This window comes from Bombus pascuorum, chromosome 11 (genome assembly GCF_905332965.1).
Source record: "Bombus pascuorum chromosome 11, iyBomPasc1.1, whole genome shotgun sequence".
NCBI classification, from domain to species: Eukaryota; Metazoa; Arthropoda; class Insecta; order Hymenoptera; family Apidae; genus Bombus; species Bombus pascuorum.
Window position 1 is genome coordinate 12,102,830 of NC_083498.1, and position 25,374 is coordinate 12,128,203.

Genomic DNA, 25,374 nt, shown 5'->3' on the forward strand with positions numbered 1-25,374 from the left:
GAAACGCGGCAAACAATAGGATTACGGAACTTCTCTTTTCCGACTGGTAATCTTTTTTCAAACGCGAGCACACTGGGTCGAACGATGACCGACAGACCGGCCTCTCTGAAACAGGACGATGGTTTTTTAAGAGCATTGTTGCCGATCGTGGGATATTGCACGGGAAATGCGATAGTCCGTAATTGGATTTCATGGGAAGAATATTTGCGAGAGAATTGGGTGACAGAGGGTACTTTTGTTAAAAAAAGAGAAGAAAAAAAAAGGAAAAAAACGTGTAGAATTGACATCTTGTTCCGTTGGTAAAGCAAAGATATCGTATTTACATTACAGTTAGACAGCTACGCTACAATTTTCTATGTAATTTCTACTGGTTGGAAGGAAATGGTAATTATCGTAATTCAATAGTGCGAGGTTAGTGACTTTTTCGTAGTCACAGGCGCTCGTTTCGAAACACGGAGCACCACGAATCGACTCGAGTTGGTGGCAACAGAGGGAAGGGAGAGAGAGAGAGGGGAGGGGGAGACAGAGAGAAAGAAAGAGAGAGTCAGCGCGGCGCACTTGCATCGAGTGCATAAAATTCAGTCAACGACCGCTAAGCGCTAAGCTAGGCTAGGCCGGTGCGCGCGTGCACGCTGCTACTTTTGCGTCAGGGTCGACTCGGCACAACTCGGTGTCGTAACGCGTTGGGCTAGGTTAGTAATATCGTCGAGCCGCCGGAGCTATTTACTAGCTCTATTCTTACGCACCAGCCAACCAGCACGCGTCTGCTCACCGACACATACACGCGAGAATCCGTTTCCCTCTCTTCTCTAAGTTTCTAGAAGCGTGTGCGTGTGCCACAGCTTAGCGAACGACTCTGATAAAAGCTGTTATCGCACACGAGCTATCGTTGTCGGCTCGAGTTAGGTTAGCGTAGATCCCGATTCGTCGACGGATTTCAATGTCGACCCCGACCTCGTCAATACGAGCGTCGGCGTGTGTTGCGCTTCGTGATACAAATAATCTAATAACGAGTTGGCTCTGGAACTACCAAACCGGTAAATACCGCCGGTATCGCACGTATAACTCTTTAGATTACTAAAAACATGCGAATGCTTTAGGTAATATTGGATAATAACCTATCTTTATGCAGATAAAAACACGATTACGTATACTTTCTCTCTCTTTTTTTTTTTACCTTGATTAGATAGACAAATTTGTGCGTGATATAATGTGAGTATATGTCAGAGGTAGGTAGTTTCAGTTCCAGGAAACAAAACTATTCGGGGTTTTATTCGGGTAGCTCGAAAAGTATTCTACGTTATAGGGTTAATAACTAATCTATTTCTATTTTGGCATCGTGCTGTACTTGTACGTTTTTGCCAAGCACGCGGTTTATACGCTGTAAATTTACCTGTATACCTGCTACTATAGCTACACTTCGTTGGCTGGTCAAACCTTAATTGGCTGCCGGGTCCAATTTCTAGCTTTCAAAAATAGTGTAGAAGAGATCAGCCAGCCATCTTAACCACGGCAGTCCGAAACGTAGGACGAAATAAAACGAATCTTCACCGTATTTCGCCAAAAGGAATCGCTGTGACCAGATCCTCGCAGTGAAAATCTTTTAAAAACAAAACACCTCGACGTACCAAAACTCGAAGCTTCGACGCGTAACACCGTTGCGTTGCGTTGAGGCATCTGCGAGTTGGACGACGATCGAGGTATCGGACTACCACGTTATCTATACGACAGAAAAGTGTGAAATTTGGAATTGAGAACCATTTTCCCATAACGACGGTCGGATGGCTAACGAACATATATAGATAACTGTATCTATATCTATATAGTCGTCAAACGAGTCGTAGTCTCGCAGAGTAAAGTTCACGGTTCAACGTAGCCCAGAAGCCTGGCTGTTTCGTAAAAAACAGACGTAATTATGTCGTTAGAATGCGTTCTCGTTGAACACGTTTGTTCGCCTTCTCTCAGCGCGCCGAGGCCGATCAAAGAATCCGTTTTTTCTACACAGCAGGTTAGCGTAATTCCCTTCGGCGAGGTTGCATTATTCCAGCGAGCTTGTCAGCAGAAATTGCCTCGCGATCCGGTCGAGAGATGGGCGTCGTGTCACGTTATCTGTTACGTCACGTTCTTATGAACTTGCACGCTCGCGCGCAATAAACTGGCTACGTGGCCATGCGCTTCTACGTGATGGACCGTGTGCTGCCTACCTTCTGCGTTCTTTCCGTTCTCCTCTCGTGAATCACGGTGCTACCTAAGGACCTATTGCGTCGTGACACGCAACGATTACGCTGGTCCAAGTGGACGTTGAATAGCGATGAACCACGAAAACGATGGAACGCACGGTTAGAATGCGAATCGTTGAAACGCATTTAAAGACGAGCAATTATTTCGAATTGCGATAACGAGAGTAACGTGATAAAACAGCAGTCAGTTATCAGGACTATGTATACCGTGTATTGCGCGTCGTATCACCCACGCTACGGTTAAATATATCTTTGTATCCGCTTCGTAAAAGTCAATCCAAGTCTTGTAAATTATATTCAGAGTACTACGTATGGCGTTATTTTCCATTCGCAACCGTTTAATAATCGAATACAAGGTATAAAGCGGATCTTCGAGGATGTATCGGAGGATACGCGTCGAATCGAGACCGTTAGAAACTTCCAAGCATTTTCACCTTTCTCAATAAAATTATATATTGCGCGTAGAAAAGCGAAATTTCTGCGCACGGACCTCGCTCGATAGCCAGGAGCTGTACTTTCCTGTAATCACGATCATTACGGTTACACCGCGAGTTTTAGCGCAATTGCGAATAACGTGGAAGATTGAGAGTGTCGCGTACGTCGAAGGGGGTTAAAGATAACATGGTATTCGTAGCGCGAACATCCAGAAGCTCGTTAAAATCGGAGGCGGACGGTTCAATCGTTCTCCTTGTTAGCCAAATTGGATAACGAGTCTTTCGCGTAGAATAATTGGCCGCTTCGTACCGGAGTGCCGCATCGCCTCCTGTGGAAGACAAATCAATTCGACTTCGTACTGCTTGACCGAGCAAAAGCGAAGTTTTCAACGAGCACGTCCAAACACGCGATCGCGTCCGATGGAATTTCAAAATATATAAAACGCGCAGTATAAAAGTTTCCTACGATAAGTGTCGCGATACTATCCGTGACTGTAGCCGCAGCGGCTGCGAAAAGTAATTAATTGCACGGTACTCTATTCGTTATCGCATTTGTGCGCGTAATAACCGACACCAAGCGTGTTAAATTTCTAATCGTTCGATGATATTACCATACGAGGATAAAAATCGAATATTACGAGAACGAAACGTAGAAGCTGATACGAAAGGTTTAATCGAAAAATAAAGGCGCGTGCAAAATACCCTTTTATAGCCACACCGTAGCTTCTCTTCCTTCCACGCATCTCGCTCGCACCTGCCGTTTCTCTTTTGCGCGACTCGCGCACGTACGAGATTGGAAACATTCGCGACGCAATAGGCAAACACTCGGATCGTATGTTTACGTATCGGAATGCTATAGCTGCTCGGCAATCAGGTTTTTCTTGGGCTAGGTTACGCGCTATCGTCTGGGATCGACGCTGTTTACCGTCTCGTGTCTATTCTCGTGTTCTTCAAAGAGTCACAGTTACCTGTACGCGCGTGTCTCCGACTCTCGTGCGCGCTCGAAGCGCGTGCAAGCTCGCACCAGCCGGATGTCTCTCCAACTCGACGAGCATTTATCTTTTCCTTCGTACACGCCTTATCCGCTACGTATTTCGTCTGTTCGACGAGGAAGAATCAACGAATAGGCGAGACTTGAGATCCACTGGATATCCGCGGCTGGAATTTCACTCCGTTCCAAACGAACGTCGTTCCTCCGCGTGCTCGGAATAACAGAGTAGCCTCCGCGTATCGCGGACGGCAAACTAGTCGGGACGCGTTTAACGCTACTTCGATCGGGATTTTTCTACCTACAGGGACGTGTACGTCCCTTTTAGCGATCATTTTTACGGATCTTTAACCTCGTTGATTAATGTTTTTGAATATGTAGCCGACCATACGACGTTGAATGCGACGTATAAAGCATTTATAAGCGTTTCAAGTACGCGTACGATTCGTTGTTTTTCATTGATTTGATTTTCTTCGAACGCTATCGGTACTTTATCTCGGAGAAGTAGTCGAGAACCTGTTAACGCGTGCAATTATGTTCCAAGAATCAATACGCGAAGAAAGATACACGATAGACTTCTGAACGAAAGTCTCGCGACAAATCAATCATATTTCTCTTTCGTGCACTTTTGAAGAAATATATTTGCCAACAGTCGGTGGATTACGTAAACTTTCGTTGACTCTTGGATTACGCGTACAGCGAAATACGTTGGATCCCGGAAGGATGTTATTCGCGCGATAATTAGAAAAGGCCTGTGTTTCCACGGCGACACACGTCGATAAGTAATCACCGCCTGTCGCGACAATAACTCGTCGGTCCGAAAGGAACCAGCGTCGTTTCTTAATGAGACGGCGACGCGTCACGTGTTCTCTCGGATAGACCGCCCCGGGGCCACGTAATGAACAGGTATCGCTCGGCCAAGCTTACGCTTTTCCCTAGCGCGTATGGCGGAACCGCAGACAAGAGGGAACGGTGTCGGTAGTGCAGTAAACTCGTGCCGGTGGATAAATATACGGTATTATATAAGTTGTTTGCTGCGAGCCAGAGAACGAGAGAGAAGAGAGAGAGAGAGAGAGAGAATACGCGCGGAATCGAGGAACACAGCGTGTGCGGATCTGTAACCGGCTTCGCGCGCGAGCGTGTTGCGTAACGATCACCAGTCAGACGCGATCCGATGACTTCTCCGCGATTCCTCCACCTACGTGTCGATCGCGGGAAAATTCGTCGAGAAACTTCCACGATCTTGTAACGTTACATCGTGCAGCGGGACACGTTTCGGAAAATCACATTGGCATTCTTATCTCGGTCGTTTTTTCCGCCATGGAACCTGCCGTGTATACGCGACGGAGTTACGTAACGGAGAAGACGGTGTCGATCGTGGTTGCACTTGGAATGGCGTAGAAGATCGGACTCTCCCGAGTAACGAGATTCGAGTAGAATTCGTACGAGATGATCCAATAGCAACGGAATTAGAATAGTCAAAATTATAGCAGAATTAGGACACGACGACCAAACACATCGAAGTTACGCACGTCGAAATGGCGTCTTTGTTATATCGTTTTATGACAATTTCACGTGATCTCAAGCTATTGTCGGACGTTCTGTAATCCATTGAATGTTTGAGATCGCAGTAGAATTAGAACACGATGATCACACGCCAAAGACGATCAAAGGCTTTATTCCATTGCGTCGTCTTACGATAACTCAAAATGGTCCCCAGTTGCCGTTCGAGATTGCGATAGAATTAGAGTAATCGGAACTAGAAGTATCGAAAATCGTTTCATTCGTAGATACATAGTTTCGTCTCTGTTCCGTTGTCTTGCGACAAATCCGAGTCATCTCCAGTTACCGTCGGAAACTCTGCAAATGTATGCAACAACCGAGATTTCAATAGAGACAGACCGATCGAGACTGCAGCGTGATGAGACACCAAAGAGATCAAAGGTTACCTTCCGTCTTCGCGACGGCATTGTCACGACACCCTGCGACAGCTCGAAACGTTCCCAAGCTGCTGTCACGGGCTTCTACAGATTCAGCCAACAATAGAGGATTTGGTTTTCAATCGATCCCTTGCCATGTCCTCGTTCCGATCAAAAACTGTCAGCGGATGCAGGCTTCGCGTTTTTTCCTTTTTATCTTTTTTTTTGAAGGCTACGTCAGTGGATGCCCTTGCTAATCGTTAGTTCGTACCAATTTGTCCCATTGATCCAGGGACCGGGAAGGGAAATGGCAGACCGATGGCCCTGCTATTTCGCCGCATTGTCGTCGGACAAAGGAAAAGGCGGACGAGATCGTGCAGGCTCTTGCCGTGTTTCGCTGCCGTTTCCGTGGCCAGATTTCAGCTCGCATCGAATAACGACCTTGATCGGCTTCGACAGCTGCTAATGCGGCGCGATGAATTCGATTGGGTTAGAAGAATGGGGGTGAGTCGTACGCGCCACCATTTTGGAAGGCCTCGGTCGGCTCAAACTACCGCTTGATTGCGTGCCAATGTGCTGCGACTTTTCGGGTGGATCGAAGGGTGCCGACGGATCGAAATTCTGTCGATCTCTACAAGGGAGGATAAGACGAACGAAGCAAAAGAGAAACCGGGAGCGGCGAAGGGGGGCGATAGAAACGCGGAAAACGCCTTTTTCCCTTTTCCCCTTCGTAGAATCGACAGGTTCAAAGGGAGGGCTCTGGATTTTTCTCGTTTGAAGACCGTGCGACGTGAGCTTTCAGCCAATTTCCCACTCGTGCAGGTCACGTCTTATTGCGCGACCAAATACATAGATTTCTACACGGACAGAGAGCCACTTTTTGACCACGCTGATTTACCCCGTCACTATATATATATGTGTGTATATATATATATATCTGTGTGGTGTCGCAGTCAGTTGGTTCGAGGTATCTCATAAATATGATAGGAACGAGAGCTTTTCGAGGATACACGAGCGGACAACGCTTCCGTATGTGTTCCTTCTTCGGCGTGATTCTATTCGGAAAAGAGGGATTTTTTTCGCGAATCTCTCCCCCCACGTTGTATTCCCACCGACCCTTGAAATCTCTCTTTTTTGCCGAACAAATTGTTTCTTTGATCGTACACTGCTTTTTCCCACCTTTCCTCCGTCGACACATTAAACTCTACGAAGAGATTAAATTTTCTAGACTCGTACGAAACGATTGGTATAAATTTTTACTCCTTGTGGACGATTTGTAAAAAGTGCCGTAGAAACAAATTTTGTTTTACATTTTCCATTCACTTTTTCGCATGGAATCAGCCCCTCGTTTGTTTGATTTTCGACAAAATCAGTTTATTCGATTACGTTGCTACTCGGATATCATCGATAAAGTCACGCGGCCGCAAGACCATAAAACGGCACCTGTTACAGCTACCCGTGCCAGCGAAACAATACCAACTGGATTCGCGGTTGATTGTACGCGACGTTCGACCGAAGGTGGACCCACACACGGGTTCTTCCAAGCGTCACCTCGCGTGTCGGTATTAATCGAGCGAATGCTCGGGCCAGATTGGTTGGTGGTAGGCGATAGGAGGCGATAGGAGGAAAAAGTAACGGCTTACGTAAGCAGGGGACGCTGGAACATATTTAGTCGCGGTAACTCGTCCCGAACAGTCGAATCCTATCGTTGCTTGGGACTCGAAGCGTCCAGAAAAAATTGTTCAAGTTGTACCACGAGTCTCTCATTGTCGATAAAAGTACAACGATAAGTGATTTCTTTGCGATGAGATTTTACAGGTGAGTGGTTAAGAAGCTTCTTTTCGGCTGTGTTATTCATCCTTTAATAAGTATTAATCGCTGCATATGAATTTATCTTTGTTCGTTCACGAGGTTTGTCCATTGGCGAACAAAAATTTCGTATCATTCTTCTGTTCGTAATTAAATCGAATCATCTGTTGATTTTATCATGAATTTGAATTTGAAGTTTATTATCTTTTAGTTCGTCGAAAATTTTGCCAAAGAATTTTCCAAGGTAGCGGAATTCTAAGTCGATTTTCATTAAACGATACGATCTTTCGCCAAAGAGTTTTCTAAGCTAGTAAAACGTTAAATATTGTTTTTGAAATTGGCGGTTTCCGCGGAATATGCGTACAAACTCGAGATCTCGAAATTTTAGTATAGTCATTGATATATAGCGTATAGCGACACGTCATTTTTGTACAAGATCGTGACAGCCACGAGAAAACCATACGTTCTACGACTATTCGTTGGATCTTTCCAGCGTCCGGTGTTTATGTTAACAGGAAAAAATTTAAAAAGTCGGGGACATTCCCAACGCGGGATTGCGGTTTCCGTATGAGCAATCAGTTTCTCTCAGTTTATAAGGAAATAGCATAAAACGTACCGATGACTTCTATCGAGAATATTCATATGATTTTTCAACTTCCGAGGTTGTTTTCCTTTACAATTCGAAGCAATCGGCGTCTCGATTTTTATATTTTAGTTTTCCTGAAGAAACACGTACTCGCACAGGCGTGAGTTCTTTGCAGATAACATGTATCTGCTACTCAGTTATGCCAATTTCCTCGTTTCTTGAACGTACAGATAACATTTATTACTTCAACGTGAAGCGATACTCGCATCGTGTCAAAACGTGTAAGTTGTTTCAAAGCCTGGCATGACGTAGGAGATATTTTTAATTAACAGAGGATTGAAAGAGGCTATTAAATCGAGTAAACTGCTCGAAACAATTACGTACATCATTCTTCGTGTCATTTTGAATTTCATGCTTATTACTCGTGTCTCGTATATATGCAGTCGCCTCGACAAGTATTCGCGCGTCATTGTGTGATAGCATTTATATACCGGTAAACCTAATCGATTAGATTTAGGTATATTAAATTTCGTATCATCTAGTGGCAGTTGTACATTTACATATGATTACAAAAATTTGATGTTAGAAAAATGGGATACGTATAAAATCTGATAAAAAAGTGTTTCCTTGGAAATAACAGGCATATGCAAATCGTTTTTGTAACCTGTAGCTGTATATATATTTTCAGCAATTGTCTCGAAATCAATTTATACGGCAAGCAGTAAATTTTCGCGCATCTGCCAGCTAACGTCTTTTAAAAAATTTCTATCGAAATACTTTCTACAATAAAAAATACAGAAAATCGAGACTAACGTTTTCCTAATTACTTTCCAGTAATAACATGTCACACAAACTGACATCTGAACAGTGTTTTATTACGTTTGGAAAGAAACATGCATTTGCCGTTGATAGGTGAACCGCGACGCAGAAAATATTCCTTCTTCTCGATATCAAAACTACCTGGCTTTCACATCGCCGTCATCGATACTCAACGTTGCTTTAATCCTCGTAAAACTTCCTACTCGCATGCATTCGCTAGAAAAGTCTCGCGTACCTCGTAACTTACGAGGAAGAGTAGCGGCTATCGACTTCTAATTTACAAGAGTCCTTCGTAAGTACATTCCTCGTAGAAAACGTTGCCTTATCTAATCTAAAACGCTTCGATTCTGCTGTCACGAGGCCAGGAGACCAGTGCACGATTTATTACTTCCGTCGTAGGGTCGCGCAAGCCCCAAACGAAATTCTCTTCGTGTTCGTGAAATAATAATCGCCGGTCAGGTAACGTTAGATCTCGATATCTCGGGGTCCCCGGATCGAGTAATCTTCTTAACGAAGAATCGTCCCTTGCGCTGCCGGTGGAAAGGGAGAGATGCGTCTCCAACGTTGGATCCAATAAGCACGGCTATCGGATACGCTTGTCTATTCTCCGGAGAGACGAAACTCGTGACCAAAGGCGTCCGCGAGAAGAGAAAGAGAGATCAAATGAAACGAGAGAAAGAGAGACAGAGAGTACACGGGGCAAAACAATCCTATTGTTGGCTTGCGCCTTTCCGGGGGATCGGGAAAGGTACTGGATCGAGGACAAACGAGTGGCAGGTGCGTCTGTTTCTAGGATGGGGGGACCCTTAATACGGTATTTCATCGATCATAATGCACCCCAAACCTTCACCACGCTTTGTATCGCTCGAACGAAATTGGTGCGGCTAATATCGATTCCCTTTGTCTCTCTCGTTGACGTTTCTTTTCCCTCTGCACCTTTTTTTCGCGCTGTTTTCCTGCATCATTGTCCCGGAAGTGCTTTGGACACGCGTGAACATGCCATATCGGAGTCTGTTACTCTTTTGTCTCGTGACAAGCGTCGAAACATGGTTTCTCGAGAAGCGGAATTTTCATCTTTCTCCCATTTCCAGCCACAGAATCTTGCCGACTTTGGTCGCGCTACGAATTTAGGCTCACCGTATATTGCTATCGTGTATCGAGGTGAAAAGTAATAGAATATGGTGTTTTTCTCTAGCGGGTTTCACCAGATATAGGTTACTATCGCGGAGAAAGTTTTCTAAACTTCATAGAAGCGATTAAAATCGTATTTCCACCGACTAGTTCGCCACGTAACTGCGGAGCATGGAGGAGACGAAGGAACTGTTCGATTAATAGGAAAGTTTTCTCTAGAATTCGAACTAGTCCGTGAAAAAGAAGGTCGATAAAAGAAAAGAAGAAAAAGAAGAAGAAGAAGAAGAAGAAGAGTAAAATGAACGCAATGGAAAGCGAATACGCAGACACGATCTAGAAAAGGAACTTTTCTTGGCTCCCTTTAGTTGTCTAGAAACTGGTGAAACTTTTCTGACAATCCTTTCTCTCGTCCTCGACGCGGTCTTTGTTCTCCATTGCGATTCCAACGCGTTTCGTCCGACGTCGTCTAGACCCTGTGGGACAATGCGCGTCGCTATTTCGGTAAAACGCGACTGATTATTCCAGATACGCGCGCGACCGAATAATACGCGCAGGAACAAAGCGACGTGACACCGATGCCGCTGGAATGGCTGGCTCATTATTAACGCCCGGCGAAGTATAGTGTCCCCTGCTCTCCCTTTGACGCCTCTATCTCTCTCTCTCTCTCTCTCTCAACTATTCTCTCGTTTCGTCACGTTTCCACCAAACAACGAGGAAAATTGTCCGCGTTCCCAGACTCGTTGACAATTCCCCGCTGTGATAGCGTTACGCGTTAGTGAAGATAGATGGAAAGTTTCGTGGATAGTTGTGACCTTCGGCGAGGATTTAGAAAGCGATATCGCGTTGCCTTATCTAATTTTTAGCTCTTCGTGGGCAGGCACAGCTTTGTACTGTAATTTTTTTCTCTTACTGTTTCAAACTTGGAGAAATTTTTGGAGATATTTTCACTTTTTAAGCGAAACGTTCAGAGACCCTTGAAAGATAAAAACCTTGCTCCGAAGAAATTGACGAGATAAATTTTGCTCGAGATACAAACTTTTTGGGTTGCCGGATAATAACACGGACGATTACCGATGTAGAATTAACCGCTGAACATCGATCATTTTCTTAATTCTACTCTGACAAATCTAAGTCGTTACGTCGATACCACTGATACGATATACGACTGTAAAATACTTTGCAACGATATTACGATTTTCGGCCATCGTTGTTTCTCTCGTCCTTAACTGGCGAGAGAACCATTCTCGGATACAAAATTACAAAACCACCGTGCCATTTGGAGCAGATGCGACGGAACGCAGACCATTAGACGTCGCAGAAAGGACCCTTATGCTCGTTTCACAGGGTCATTTCGGTCCTCGGAGGAAAGGTATGCAAATTGTACGGAGGAAAGGGAGCGTTCGATTTTGAACGCTGCGTTGTCCGAGACCCTCGAGCCGTTCGGTTTTTCGCCTCCCTTGCTTAAAGGTAATTCGAGTCGAGCTTCCCTGCTGGGACTTGGGAAACTAGTCCGCCGTCGCCTGCCCTCTCCCTTCTTACCTTCGCTTGCGAAATTGGAAAAGCGCGACGAGCTCGTTTCAAGAACGATCGAAGGTTCGCTAATGTACCTTACGGCGTGAAAGAGGAAAAACGATCAAAGACTAGCTCCAGTTGGTCAAATAAATTCGACACGGATATTTTTCCAATGTATTTTCTATCCGGCCATTTGAATATTATTTTTTTTTTTTTTGTAGATCGATGGAAAATCTTGAAATATATTTTCAAAAATCTTGAAACCAACCGATTGGGATTTTTAATAAGCATTTTGTCATTAAGAATAGAAGAGTCGTTGATTTTTACATTTGCTCGATGAATTAGAAAACGTGGAAAGGAGTTATCGGCGGGACTTGACGACTATGTTCCCATTGTGAAATTTGTACTTTTATAACGACACAAACATTTCTAATAGAATAGGTACAATTCGCTTTTCTCATTTATTTCTCCAACATTCCGACCGTTCTACCAACGAGAACCGAACAAGAGCAACGAGGGTTGCGGGAAAATAATCGCTGATCGAAACACGGCAACGACTCAGCCACGTTCGGTGGTAGTTCTCTTTCGGTGGCGCTCGTATTTATTTTTCGAGCGCCTCGTCTCCTTTGTCGCGGAATAATTCCGAAGGCGTAGACACGAGGCCAGGACGCCGGAAGTTCAGAGTGCGGATCTCGAAGGCGCGGAAATAGGGTGGTAATGGGAGCAAGGTGGAAGAGATGACAAACACCGTGGTTCAGAGGGAGAAAAACTTGGAAGGGAAGTGAGAAAAAGAGAGAAAGGAGGAAATGACTGGTAACGCCAGGAGCAGCTGCTTTCGAGCGTTTAGCGAATTTTGCCGCGAGGCATTAAGAGGGCCCCCCTTAGTTCTTTTTTCCAGCGACTCGCCTCTTCCTCCTTTGCTTCCTCGTTTCCTTTTCCACGCAAAAAAAAAACGGGCATACAAGGGCCACTGGCCGGATTCACACGCCGAGGATCCCCGACCACCGTCGTCTCGTCCCAATGAAAATCCCGCCTTCTCGCAAAAGAAGCTGCTAAACTTTGAAGAAAAGGTCTTTGTATCCATTTGGTTTTCGTCCCGTCGACTTTGTCCGGAATGTTTGCGAGCTTCCAAGAAATATCCCCCTGAAGTTTCGACCGAACGAAACCTCATCCGGAGTCGATTAATCGTCGGAAAAGAAAATCGAAAGAGCGAAGGAAAGCTGAGACGAGTCGGCTAGTGGAAAAAGTTCCAGTTGGCACTGGGAAACGCGTTTCAAGCAGGTTTCACGGTTCGTGAAAAACCTACGCCGGTTCTCATGCACGCGCCACACGCGAGGAATATGATAAATCTGAAAGAAGACGAGGACACTTTGGACGATGGTGCTTCGCGCGGCTAGAGGCGGACGTTTTTTTGCGCAACTCGCGGGAGAGAAGCCTCCTGGGGACATTTTCACCCTCTTCTGCGTGTCTGAGCGAAAAGAAAGAGATTCGGATGCAGCAGAATGTAGATTTAGCCCAGGCTGCTGCTGCTTCCTCAGCGTTTCTCTCGCAGTCGTTAAGAGCAAATCCAACTTTCACCGCCTTTGCTTTCGCAAATTTTCTTGGCTCGCGAGTCGAACGAAAAATCTCTCCGAGAGTTTCGATTTTGAACTGTTCGATTCATTTCGAATCTCTGCGTACAATTTCGCCGCAAACGTTTCAGGACATATCCATATCTCGTATAACGCGCACGATACGTTCATAAAAGCAGTCTGAAGCTACCAGTATCGACGAATACTTTCGCGACCCACTGTATATCCCGAAGCCATATTTTTTTTTTTCAAAATATACAATTCAAATACCCCAAGCTTCGAAACGATCTAATACTATAAAAGAAGAATCGGTGTCTGGCGACATATTCCTATATATCGAATATTAAATTGTTATTTAGATCGCTTGTACTTTCGTGGCACCGAAAAGGCAAGGAAGGGTACACCGTTGGCGCGAATTGTGGTTAACGGGCTGGAAAGGTAAAAGAGCAGCACGCGCGAAAAAAAAAGAGAAGTTTCTCGCGGAGTCGGCTCTACCACCGTCACAAAAGAGCTCGCAATATTTCTGTTATGGTACATTAAATTCGTACGAGTTTTCTAACGCGACCGCGTCGTCAATAACGGTGAATCGCCGAGAAATAACGACGGGGAGGAGAGAACAGGAGCGTGCAAGATGGAAAAACACATTTTCCTCCCCTCCTTCTCCTCCTCTCCCCCCCTTCTCTCTGGTTATTTTTCTTAGTCGTTTCGTGGAATTCAACCCGCAGCCCTGCAACGAACAATCGATCGATTTGTTTCGGCCAGCTGCGTGTAAAACCGCCAAAGGAGACGCGAAATCAAATTGCGTGGCACAAACGGACGCCCAAACTTCGAGGAATAAGTTGCAAATACAAAACAATTCTTGCCCGGTTGTTGATGAATTCGATCGAAGCTCTTCGTTTCATCTTTCCGTTGCAAAGAATCATCTACGTATGAGTGTGGAAATAAAACGTGCAAGCGTGCAACGGCGATTTAATAACTCTCTAATGTACACTAGCGGCTGGAAACGTTAGGACGCACCACAGAAACGACGAGAATATTATTAAAATTTCTAAAATTATCGACTAATTCGAAATTTGAAATTTTCACGACCATTAGCTGACGTACTTGCGATTCTTCAGGCGAATAATGGAATACAAGACTGCATTATTTTGAGTTGCGACACTCTATACATCTACAGCAGTGGTTATCAAACTCTTTGTAGTCACAGCGCACGTTAGAAAATGTACGAGTGTTTTACGCGCACTTTGTATTCAAATTTTAAAATGTACAACAGCAGATGCAGCTACGCGATTACAAAAAAAGAAAAAAAAAAAGAAAAGAAAGGAAAAAGAAAAGAAGAAAGACCTCGTTGAATTCTGATTCCGAACCTCTGGGAATCACTGATCTCTGGCGTCAGCGTCACGTTGCCTCGAGGTAAATCAAACAAAGTTGATTCCTTTATAACTCTGGAAACGTTATTTTCTGTTTATTCCAACTGCTGATACGTAGATAAGTTTACTACGCGATAAGTTTATTCCAATGATATGCTTCGAACCGGAACGGGTATTTAACGAAACTCGTGGTTTGGTAGCTATCGATTCTTGAAACGTCGTTGCGTTCCACTTTACGTATATCGTGTTAAAGTTGTTCAATGAATCACCGAGGCAATGCCAGTGCGAGTTTGAAAAGCGAGTTGCTCGAACGATATGCCGATTAGGACAGGACAACAATGAAGCACCGACCAGTTTTCCTATCTTATCGAGTAATAACACGTTTCAAAGCCTGATACGCAAAACCTGGTTTTCCATCGCAGAACTAGTTTAGAAACAATACTTGTATCTTATCGGCTCGTAAAGCGTCGGAATGCGACAGCTATTTTTGCATTTGCTTTTCGAGCCTTCGATTTGCCGGTATTGGTGCGTACTTGTAATTGGATGTGATGCAATGTACCACGGCCGACGAGTTTTCGATCTTTGAAACAAACACGTCAAAAGAGAAACACACAGTTCTAAACTCTAAAGAATATGCGTGCGGTGTGTGCTAGTTTTTGTTCCAAAGATCTTACGAACGTTTTACTAAAAAAAAATCACGACAAACTTATCGAATGACGGAGGTTCGGTTTTTCCTTCGATAATTCGAAGGTGAATTAGCTTCGTATTCTCGAGAAATAAGCAACGCGATATTTAAATCAACCCCTTTTTATATAAAGCAACAGGTACGCAGATAGCACCGTGTCCGAATATTAATGCGCGAGTAACTGTATCTCGTACGATTGTCTGTCAACCGGGCAACAAGAAAATATTAATACCGTTGCTAAGTTTCAACGTTGAAAAGACGAAAGGCCAAACTTGAAAATGAGAATACTCGAGTTATTTCGATCTCGGTGCCTCGAGCTTACATTGTAGGTCAGTCTGAGCGGGACAAAAAAATTAACGGCCGGCATTCGCCAAGATTTATGGGTGGGTGGACGGTATGGTGGCTCGTTTGCAAAAGTAGCTCGTGGTGACACGTTCCAACGAGGTTGCCGCGTTCCGTTTGACAAATGGATCGAAATTACCAATTATCCCCTAGCGTTTTCGTCGACGTCGGCTTCGATAAAGCCAACACGAGGTTCTCTGAAATCGAGCGTGAAGCGCGATCGCGATAATTTACGAACGGTCGCGCGAGCGGTTTTTGTCGCGCAATCGTGTGTGTTCTCTCCGATCTCCGATTCTCTAGGATCGAATCGCGATATACCGTTCACGCGCCATCGACATCGTGACGATTCTAATCGAAATCAAAAGAGTTGCGGTATAAGAATTTAAACGATGTTAACCCATTTGCATCCAAGCGCTGCGACTGTCTTCTATCATCAAGCGCGGATTATTCTGCGCGCTGCGACTGCTTTTTTTTATTTCCATTTTAATTTAAGTAATTCTCTTTTAAATAAATAATTTTTATTTTTTCCCTCTGTTACAAAGAATGTAAGATGCGATGTTCGCGAAGTAACGTTGTCTACCAATCGTTTTTGTTGAGATATGTATAATTTTCTGTGCTGGACTGTGTGTAAGCGTCAAAGGGCGTCCAGGCCTTAGGACAAACGACGATTGGCAGTGGTTTAGCATCTGGAAGAGTCGGTTAACAGTCGAGTGTAGAAGAAAGTGCTGAGACGCGTGCAAGTGCGTATCGATGAATATATGAGAAATCGTCCATGAAATAAATATATTATTATTTTAATATTAATCCTCAGTGTGTATTCAGTGTTCCTATAACATTATTTCGGCTCCAAAGATCCACAACTCTAAATAGTTTTGAACAGTAAATTTTCGATAAACTTCGTTTGCTGCACTTACGACCGACTGCCCGCGGTGATAGGGACCACTGTTCTTAAGCAGGGCAATGATGCAAATGGGTTAATAAAGAACGATCGTTGTAAACGGAGAAACTTTTTTTCGTTACCGGTAATCATCGGGACCATTGTTTTTTAATCGTTGAATTTTTCAAAGAATTCCTTTCGTATTTTAGAGCCATCGTTATCTTCCGTATAATCGGAAATGAACTTTTAGATAGAATGTTAATTTTGATGTTTGACTGGATCACGCACGTATTCCACGACACACACGGCTATTCAGAGTATTTAAACACGCACGTATACGCGTGGGTGTTCCATAACGGTGTAGCAGACCGTGAAAAGTAAATCAACGCGAGCACGTTCTCTGTACGAGGCCATTGTGTTGTTATTATTTCCATTAGTTATACATCGAACCAGCGTTCTAGCTCTTATAAGTTTTCTCGCAGTCGGCGCGTGATGTATTCGACGCGTTATTCAACTCTTACGCATTTACTCCGATGGAATTTGGCATTTACACGTATCTAATGGTTCGCTTTTACCTTTTTCTGTTCCAGGTAAATCCACTGGCCGATCCCCTATGTATTCTTAGTTCGCAGCGAAATACACTCTCGCTCGACGTGGTAGGTAATCCGCTAAGCGAGAAACCAATGTCCCGAAGTTCGATTCGTAGCGACGGGAAAGGAATTTCCTGTGGTCCGGTGACTTTTATCGGGAACACCATTCCCGTCCGCCTTAACACCCCGTGGGGAAGGAGCCGTGATTTATACGAGCTTGATCGGCCGTCCTAAGCCTCTCTCGTTAGAATCGATTGCGCGAGGGTGGACGACTCTCTTTCTCTCATCCCCTGGTCATGTCCCCTTGGAATTAGGTCGTCTCGACGTTTCGATCTGATTTCTCGAAACAATTGGTCCGTCGCGTTGTAAGTTGTCGCAAACTTGTTCCAACGAATTTGTCGCTTCCCCGTGAGTTACTTGCGAGTTTCCTGCAAGTTTTGCGACAAAACAAGCGTTCGGTGAACTTACCGTTCCGTGGTTGAGAAAGGTGGCTACTGGCGTAGATGCAGGTTTACATAGTTTTCTAACTCTTGTATCTTTTTTCAACGTAGACAAACTCTTTTTCTATGAAACATCGTTACGCACGTTTTATTTTGCAAATTTTATATAGTGAAATTTTCCAGGAAATTCCACTGAACGTATATTCGTAACTCGTAAACGTATATAGGATCGTCCTTCTTTGACACGATGTTAGTCGCGAAACACAGCATTTTCTTCGATATCCAAGATGATGGTATCTGCGAATTTGTCATGATTTATATCGAGATCCGAGGAGAAACGAACAGAGTACATGTACAGGGTACTAGAAACGACGTGAACGAGCCTTCCGATAGCGTAACAAAATAACGAAGAGTATAGATTAGACCATTTAGATTTTCTTATATCTTTGACATCATACAGAAAAAATACGTACGCTGCATTTTTTGTAGAGGTAATCTATAGGTTGGATTGCGAAAGTTACTTACAAATTAATATTCTATTTACAATCTCTCGTTAAAACGATACGATATTAATTCCCCGTCACTTTTCGCTCGATGATTATTGCTTGTATACGTCTTTCGCTTTTGCCAGCCACCTTCTCAACCATTCGCGATGAACAATTACCCCTTCGTTTGGCGATTGCCAGCTCTTGGAAAATTTTCGGGATCGCATCCTGATATCACGTCCGATGTTGGAGAGGGTATCGACGAGGTCTGCCCCGACGATTGGTACAAAGATCACACACCGTGATCATTAAACGTTCCATCGCGCAGAGATTGGCTCGTTAGTGGCGCGTTCAGCTCCGGAATCCGCCACAGGAATAATAATACGTACGAAGGGGGTTAGATTGTTTGGTTGGACTAGAGGGAAGAGAGAGGCGACGTGTATCGTCTTCTTAACGACGTCTCCTCCGGACGCACGGTCTCGAATCGACAATTTATTATCCGTCCCGCGAGGATCAATACCAGCACCGGCATAGAGGCGCATTCCCACGTTGAAATTGAAATCTATTCGTTGCCGCGTGCATTCTCCTCTCTCGTTTCACCGTGTGTTCCCGTGCACGCGTCGTTGTGAGTCTTGATTGCCAGTCGGTTGTAAAGAACGTTCGATGCATACGCCGGCATGCAGCGATTGCAAGAGACAGCGGCAACGACCGACTTCAAGGTAGCAAAGCCAGTCGACGGCTTATGTAAGCCGTTTGGAGGTCTGCTTGCGTTCTATGCGCTCGCGGACGACGCGGGAGAGGATCGAGTTTAGACGACTACCGACTGTTCTAGCGTTTTTCGTATATCGATGGACAACGTTGGATAACGAACGAGGCAAGTTTCCAAGAGACGTGGAAAACGAGGAAATTTTTACCGTCGAACGCTGCGCTCGACTCGTCGCCATCTCTGACACTGTTGCGATAGTTAAACGAGTATCTTCTTCTCCGGTCTCTGAACATTAAACGACCAAGTTCGTACATCTTTGGACCCCAAGTACGACCAACTCGTGTCTTTGATTAACGGCCAACAGACAGTCGTTGAGTCGGAATCGATGAACTCCGAGGGTTCGGTGTAAATTAAGCGACGACAAAGCGTTTCACTGCTGGCAAATGACGCGAGTGTTGCGCGATTAAGCGTCGCTACGATAAATAACCGTTGGATAGATGGAATATTCATCTGGTAAGGGGGAAGCCGTCGAGCCATGACGAGCAATCGTAGTTCATTCCTATTCTTGAATGAGTCTCGATGAATGGAACTCGATATAACGTTCTATTAACTCGCGAGAGATAGAACGGCAGATATAATACTCGGATTTTGATCAATTATCCAGCTCCATTACCTCGATGCCCGTAACCAACTTTAATCCTACGATCGATAGCCAATGTGTTAGCGAATTTTTCACGCAAATCACAATGTTCCGATAACTAGTCTAGTCGTTGGAAAACAAGTCCGCTAATATCCATCGATACCCAAACCGGACTGTCTCGTTTCGCGTTGCAGCAACTTCCGTGACGAATTCAATTCGAAAGCTAAGGTGGCAGCAATGCACAGCCCACCTACGCTACTATCGTCCATAAGTATCATGCGATTCGATCGAAAGCTCGATAACTTTTTTTTAAATTTTATTGTCAGATATCCAACTATTCTAGAATATTCTTAAGGTTTCGGACATCTTTCAATACCTTGCCAAAGTCTGGAATACTTTATTGCTGAAAAGGGTGAAATAATAAAAAGCAGCAAACACGTATATATCGCGTATATACTAAAGACAAATACTTGAATGTTATCTACATGGATTTCAATAACATCCATTGGAATATAATTTCTCAAGATACGTTTGATCGAACAAATTTTCCGAATTATTATCGGTAATCGAACTCGTGGCTCGATCGATCTTCCGTTCGACCCCTCGAATTCTGCGTCATCGACGTGTCTTTCATTTACCTGCTCCATTCGCGGTTAGTCTTCCCGCGAACTTTCGATCGAGAATGCCGTCGAACTTTTGTACCTCGACCCTGCCGCCAGACATTTGAATGCAAATACGCTTTTTACTTATATTTATATGTAAATGCGGGGTGCTCCCGGCGGACCTGGAGAGCCGAGACACGACGCGAATGGAAACGGTGTGCTTGAAAGGCGAGAAAAAGGCAATGAGTTCGTGATACGTTGCAATTACGTCTTGCGCGGCCTTTGCAACTATCTTTGCCGAATTTACGCAGTAGGAACTCGATTATTCGAATTAATTGGTTACAGAAGGACCAGACGCTCGGAATATTTTAATCTGTTGTGCTCTTTTAATCTATTTTTCGAATCTTTCGCAACCGACGAATTACACATTTTCACGCCATCTGTTGATTTTGCTTTCATTGCTACTAAATTTCTCCTTAATTCGTTCAATAATTTCTTCATTGCACACGTGTCTAACGATGCACTTCTAACGAGATCGCTAACCTGATCGAATATACAGAGAGTACGACATAGCTGAGTATATTTCGCGTACTTGTTTCATGTTACAGTTCGATGTTATTCGGATGGTGGAACGTTCGATCAAGGGGTGGTTAAACTTAGAAGGACAGTGTCTGTTCACAGCACTGTGGAAGCGTTTGTTCGAGCGCTTCGATTCGCAAAAGAGTTCCTCTTTTCAGCCTTTGGACCGACGTTTGCCTCAAGTGAAGTCATCTTCGACGTCTCGAATTTGAGCAGACGGATAACGAGGCGGTGGATTCTTGCGTTATTTTTCTTATCGTGGCCCGAAGGGCGGCGGATTTCGCTGGTAGAACAGTGCATCCTCTCTTACGGTCGTACAACGACACGGCGTTTCTCAGAGCTCGATCACCAGTCGAGTACGTATCGTTATCGGTTATCTAGAATTCCCTCCGCGGACGTTCCTCGTCGGAAGCAGCCTCGTGGTGTATATGTAGATAGAAGCTAGAACAGCCGCGTTCTTTATCTTTCCTCCGATTTCCTTCCTCCCGTCAATGCACTGTTGTAGAGGAAAGCTTCGTTCATAGGTCGTTCACCCTGCAAATCAGCGAGAACTCATCGACGCGATTTCAGCTTGCGATCTTACTCGGTGTCGGACGCGAAGTTTCGTAGATATGGAAAATCATGGGAGTCGAAGTACGTGGTTTGGCAAGCAAATCGAGAGTTTCTATACAAAATTTAAAGACGCATAATATATTCAAAGCTTTTTAAGGGAGGAGGTTCCTTCGATTCTTAGAAATCCAAACAAAAGTATTTCCGAGACTCGCTTTACTATTTTTGGACCAAACTACCTGTAACAAAAAGAAAAAAGGAAAAAAAGAATGCAGCCACCAAAAAGCCACCGATTCTCGTGAAAAAATGTATATATTGCTAAATATATCGTTATTATATACATGCATATATAGATTTTATATTAAAAATACTTTATACTGTAAAGTTATGAATGGATTCGTAAGAATTCGAGTCAACCCGGAGTCACAGTGGCACCGAAGAAGATATTTAAAATGTAGATGCACTCATTTAAATACCCGGTCCGTATTCGCGATTTAATCGTTCCCGTTTCTTCGAGCTCTTTTCCTTGCCGTTCTTCCCCTTTCTCTCCCTGCCATTATTCCGACAAGAGTTCTTCTCTCGCGAAAACCGAGGAGAACGAGCCGATCTGTAATCTGAAAGTTGTCAGCCGCACATCGCGCGCTGTCCTAATGGAATTTGAATGTCGTTAGCCGAAGTAACCGGGCGTGAGGAAGGGACCTTATCCCTATTACCACCGCGTCGTCCCCGCTGTCGACGGGGAATACGGTCGCCGCAGGTATCGTCCTTGAGAACCATAGCCTGGTCGACGAGTTTATTGGAACAGGGAAACGTGTCGGGTCCGAGGATCGTTTTCTTTCCTCCTTTCCAACGTTTCGTCTCTTCGTTTTCCTACGTTCTCCCCATTTTCCACGTGCTCTTTTCTTCAAGACGTATAGCCACGTAGACAAAGGATGATCGTCGTACTCGAACATCGATGAGAGAACACACAGACTGTACCTATACGTGACGACGAGAAACATTCAATTTTCATAGAGGGAAAACGAGCGAATATAATCGCAAATCGAGATTGGTCAACAGTATCTGGCGAAAAATGGCGGATAGAGGCAAGGAGGACTTCGGAAAGCTCTTCCGGAGAAGGCTTCCACAGTACATCGCTGCTTGCGCAGGTTCTCTTCTTACTTCCAGAAATTTCTTCCAATATTATTTCGTTCGATGAAAACGATTTAACCTATTCGCCTGATAATTGCGATCTTTTTGACACGTTCACAGTTCCCTAACCCCTATGGCGTGATTAGTCTATAGTCGCGTAGATTAGACGTATGCGGGTATCCGAGATTACGGGCTCGGACTAGCTTGGAAAAACTCGGGCTCCTTCGCATCCTTGAAAACTTGTTAGTCCATGAAATTTGCCTTGTTTTAACCACGGTGAAAAATTTAACGGTCACCGATAACAGTTGTAGCGATCAACGTGTTAGTACACGTAATTGTACGAGATTTTAGTTCGTGGTATCGGTTTTTTGGCATATTGGACATCGTACGATGTCGCAATATGTACATTTTTGCCTTGAATTGTGAACGTGTTTTAACGATTCTCTCGTGCGGAATCGGTAAGAGAAAAATCGCGAGAAACGGTCGACCGTAGATACATGGCGTAAATTTTGTAGCGTGCATGGGCGGATTCTCTTTGGGCTGCGGAATCGGTTGGAGCGCGCCGTGCGTCGAAGTGCTGAAAGAGAAGCACGAGTACGATACGTTCTCGACGAACGTGATCGCGTCGGTTTTTCCGCTGGGTGCAGCACTTGGGATGCCAGTGGTGCCTTTCCTGGTCGACAAGATCGGTCGAAAGTGGACGATGATGTCGCTGGTACCCGCGTTCCTTCTCGGCTGGATATTCATCACAATTGGGGTGACTACGTTCGTGCTTCTAGTCATGGGCAGACTGATAACCGGCGCCTGTGGCGGAATGTTCTGCGTCGTCGCGCCGATGTACTCTGCCGAGATCTCCGAAAAAGAGATTAGAGGTACGAGAGAAAAGGAAAACTGCGCCAGATGCGCTTTACCAAAGGAAAGATATAGATGTTGTCGATCGGTTTCAAAGAATATTAAGATTCTTGTGCCATAATATTCGTGTCAGTGTCTACTGAGAACCAGGTACGTTAGAAAGTCTATGATAGGATCGCGAATATTTAGAGTTTCTGGGAAAAAGATGTTCCGAAAAAGAAGCAACGCCAGGCAATAATAACGGTAATCGATAACCGATGTTTAATCACAGCAGATCTATAATCAACGATGTAAGTTGTGGTGAACAGAAACTCTCCTATTCGTAAGCTTTCAAACGTTGTACCATTTTCTCCTCAGTAGGTATTGCTCTAAATACTATAATACGATTTAATAAAAAGCTTGACTCTGTTGTACGATTAGGTACCTTGGGAGTCTTCTTCCAATTGTTACTCGTGATCGGGATTCTGTACGCTTACTGCTGCGGCTACGCTAGGAACATCGTTGTGATATCGATTCTATGTGGTATCGCTCCTCTCTTATTCGCCAGCATCATGACCTTCATGCCGGAAAGTCCGCTGTTCTACGTGGCGCAAGAGAACGAAGAAGCCGCCAAGAAGTCGATGCGATTCTTCCGTGGATCGGAGTACGATATCGACCCTGAGATCAACGCGTTTAAAGTCAGTCTTACACTTGCTACAAATACCGAAGTATTCGCGAGATTCTTCCGTTGCTCGCAAGCAGTGCGGACACTTGCGAGCAGCGAAATATCCAGCAACAAAGGAATACTTTTTGCTCGAGAAACAGTACGGTAGAATTCCATTTTTTTGGAACGAAATTTTAGTTACTACAAATTTTAGTTACCGATCCGTGACAAACACGACCACGTATCTCGGATATCGAGTCAGTTTAGGATAAGAAAGAACAGTTGGAGGTATTTTTAGATGGATTTTGCCTTTGCGAGGCTACCGAGGTGTTGGACGAATTTCTGTCGCTTGAATCCATTTATCTGGACCCGTGGTTTATGATCTGTTTTCCATCTGATGACAAATGGAAATAAATGGAACTCTACTGTACATCAAAGGTTTATTTTAAGGCAAGTATGAACCGAGTATCGCGTTTTGAAGCTGCGTTTGGTACTTGAAAATAGGACCAAGTAGAGAAAAGCAGGCGCGAGAAGGTGACGTTCTCTGCGTTCTTGAAGAAACCAGTGTTGAAGACCATGGGAGTGGCATATGGGTTGATGTTCGCGCAACAATTCAGCGGCATCAACGCTATTATTTTCTACTGCGAGACGATCTTCAGGCAAACCGGCGTTGACATGGATCCCCTGCTCCAGATGTTGATCTTCGCGGTGGTCCAGGTGATCGCCTGCGCTATATCGGCCTCGTTGATCGATCAGGTTGTCGCTCGTATCTCTGGCAATTGCGACGAGCGAACGCTGCGTTTCGTCGTTGAAGAATTTCTGACAGGCTTTTAATCCTTTCAAAATCGAATTATTTATGATAATAAGAATGTTTCTCGCAAAGTTCACAAATTCTTCGACGTACCGAATGCAGCGTTCGTTCTTCGAATCTCCAACTCACAAAGGACAAAAACCGTAGCAACGTTTGGAAAATTGTTATAGCTGGGTCGAAAGATCCTCATGACGATATCCTGCGGCGTGATGTGTCTCTGTCTGATGGCTCTAGGCATCTTCTTCGTTTTGAGGACCAACAATCCCGACCAAGCCGACCGTCTATTTTGGTTACCGCTCGTTTCTGCTTGCCTATATATCCTGGCTTTCTGCCTGGGTGCCGGTTAGTAACAAAGTAGCATCATCACCTCGCTTTTAACGCAAATCCATCTCTACTTAACCCATTCGGAACCGTTTGGCAATTCGAGAAATCAATATTTTGAAATCTCGATGGTACTGGATGTGGATAAAGACTCGTTTTCCTCTTTAAACCCTCGAAAGCCATTCTTCAATTTCACATGACACTCTTTTGCTGTACAATCGCGTTTTAAATTGCTTTTCCGAAATACCAGGTCCCATACCATGGGCCTACATGGGCGAAATCTTCCCAACCAATCTAAAGGGGACAGCTTCCTCCAGCGCGGCGTGTTTGAACTGGATGCTGGCGTTCATCGTGACCGTATCGTTTTCCTCCGTGGTCGATGCTGTTGGGAACGCAGCTGCGTTCTTTTTCTTCGCGATGATCTGTCTATTGAGCGTGGTTTTCGTGATATTCTGCATGATCGAGACCAAGGGGAAGACGTTCGCCGACATTCTAAGGGAGTTCGGCACCTACGAAATCAACGAACGATGATAGTATTCGATCACGAGAAATACATGGACAGAAATTTTATCGTTGAGAGCATCGATAGCGATATAAATTTGTCATTATACTATAGCGGCGAAATGAATGTGAAATGCCGGTGCGTGGATCCTAGAAACTTTGTAAGTAAATTCTGAAAAATAAATGTATCTCGACTTGAACGAACGAATATGCATGTATATAGGAACATGGAACAATTAAT

At 44.5% G+C, this 25,374-nt stretch overlaps 2 protein-coding genes across 7 annotated transcripts in view; both read left to right on the plus strand.

Moving 5' to 3' along the window:
- LOC132912234 (headcase protein) overlaps nucleotides 1-25,374 on the plus strand; it is a 176,084-nt gene that overhangs the window by 62,621 nt on the left and 88,089 nt on the right. The window lies entirely within an intron of this gene.
- Nucleotides 7,244-25,337, plus strand: LOC132912235 (facilitated trehalose transporter Tret1-2 homolog). Of its 3 annotated transcripts, none has more exons than XM_060969497.1 (7): nucleotides 7,244-7,399; nucleotides 21,784-22,022; nucleotides 22,521-22,877; nucleotides 23,278-23,534; nucleotides 24,005-24,256; nucleotides 24,482-24,653; nucleotides 24,883-25,337. In XM_060969497.1, exons 2-7 carry the CDS (start codon nucleotides 21,947-21,949, stop codon nucleotides 25,161-25,163), a joined length of 1,395 nt encoding a protein of 464 aa, XP_060825480.1. In that variant the 5' UTR covers nucleotides 7,244-7,399; nucleotides 21,784-21,946; the 3' UTR covers nucleotides 25,164-25,337. The 3 variants fall into 3 exon arrangements, with proteins under 3 accessions (XP_060825480.1, XP_060825482.1, XP_060825481.1); XM_060969498.1 differs by lacking the exon at nucleotides 7,244-7,399 and adding an exon at nucleotides 11,196-11,295; XM_060969499.1 differs by lacking the exon at nucleotides 21,784-22,022.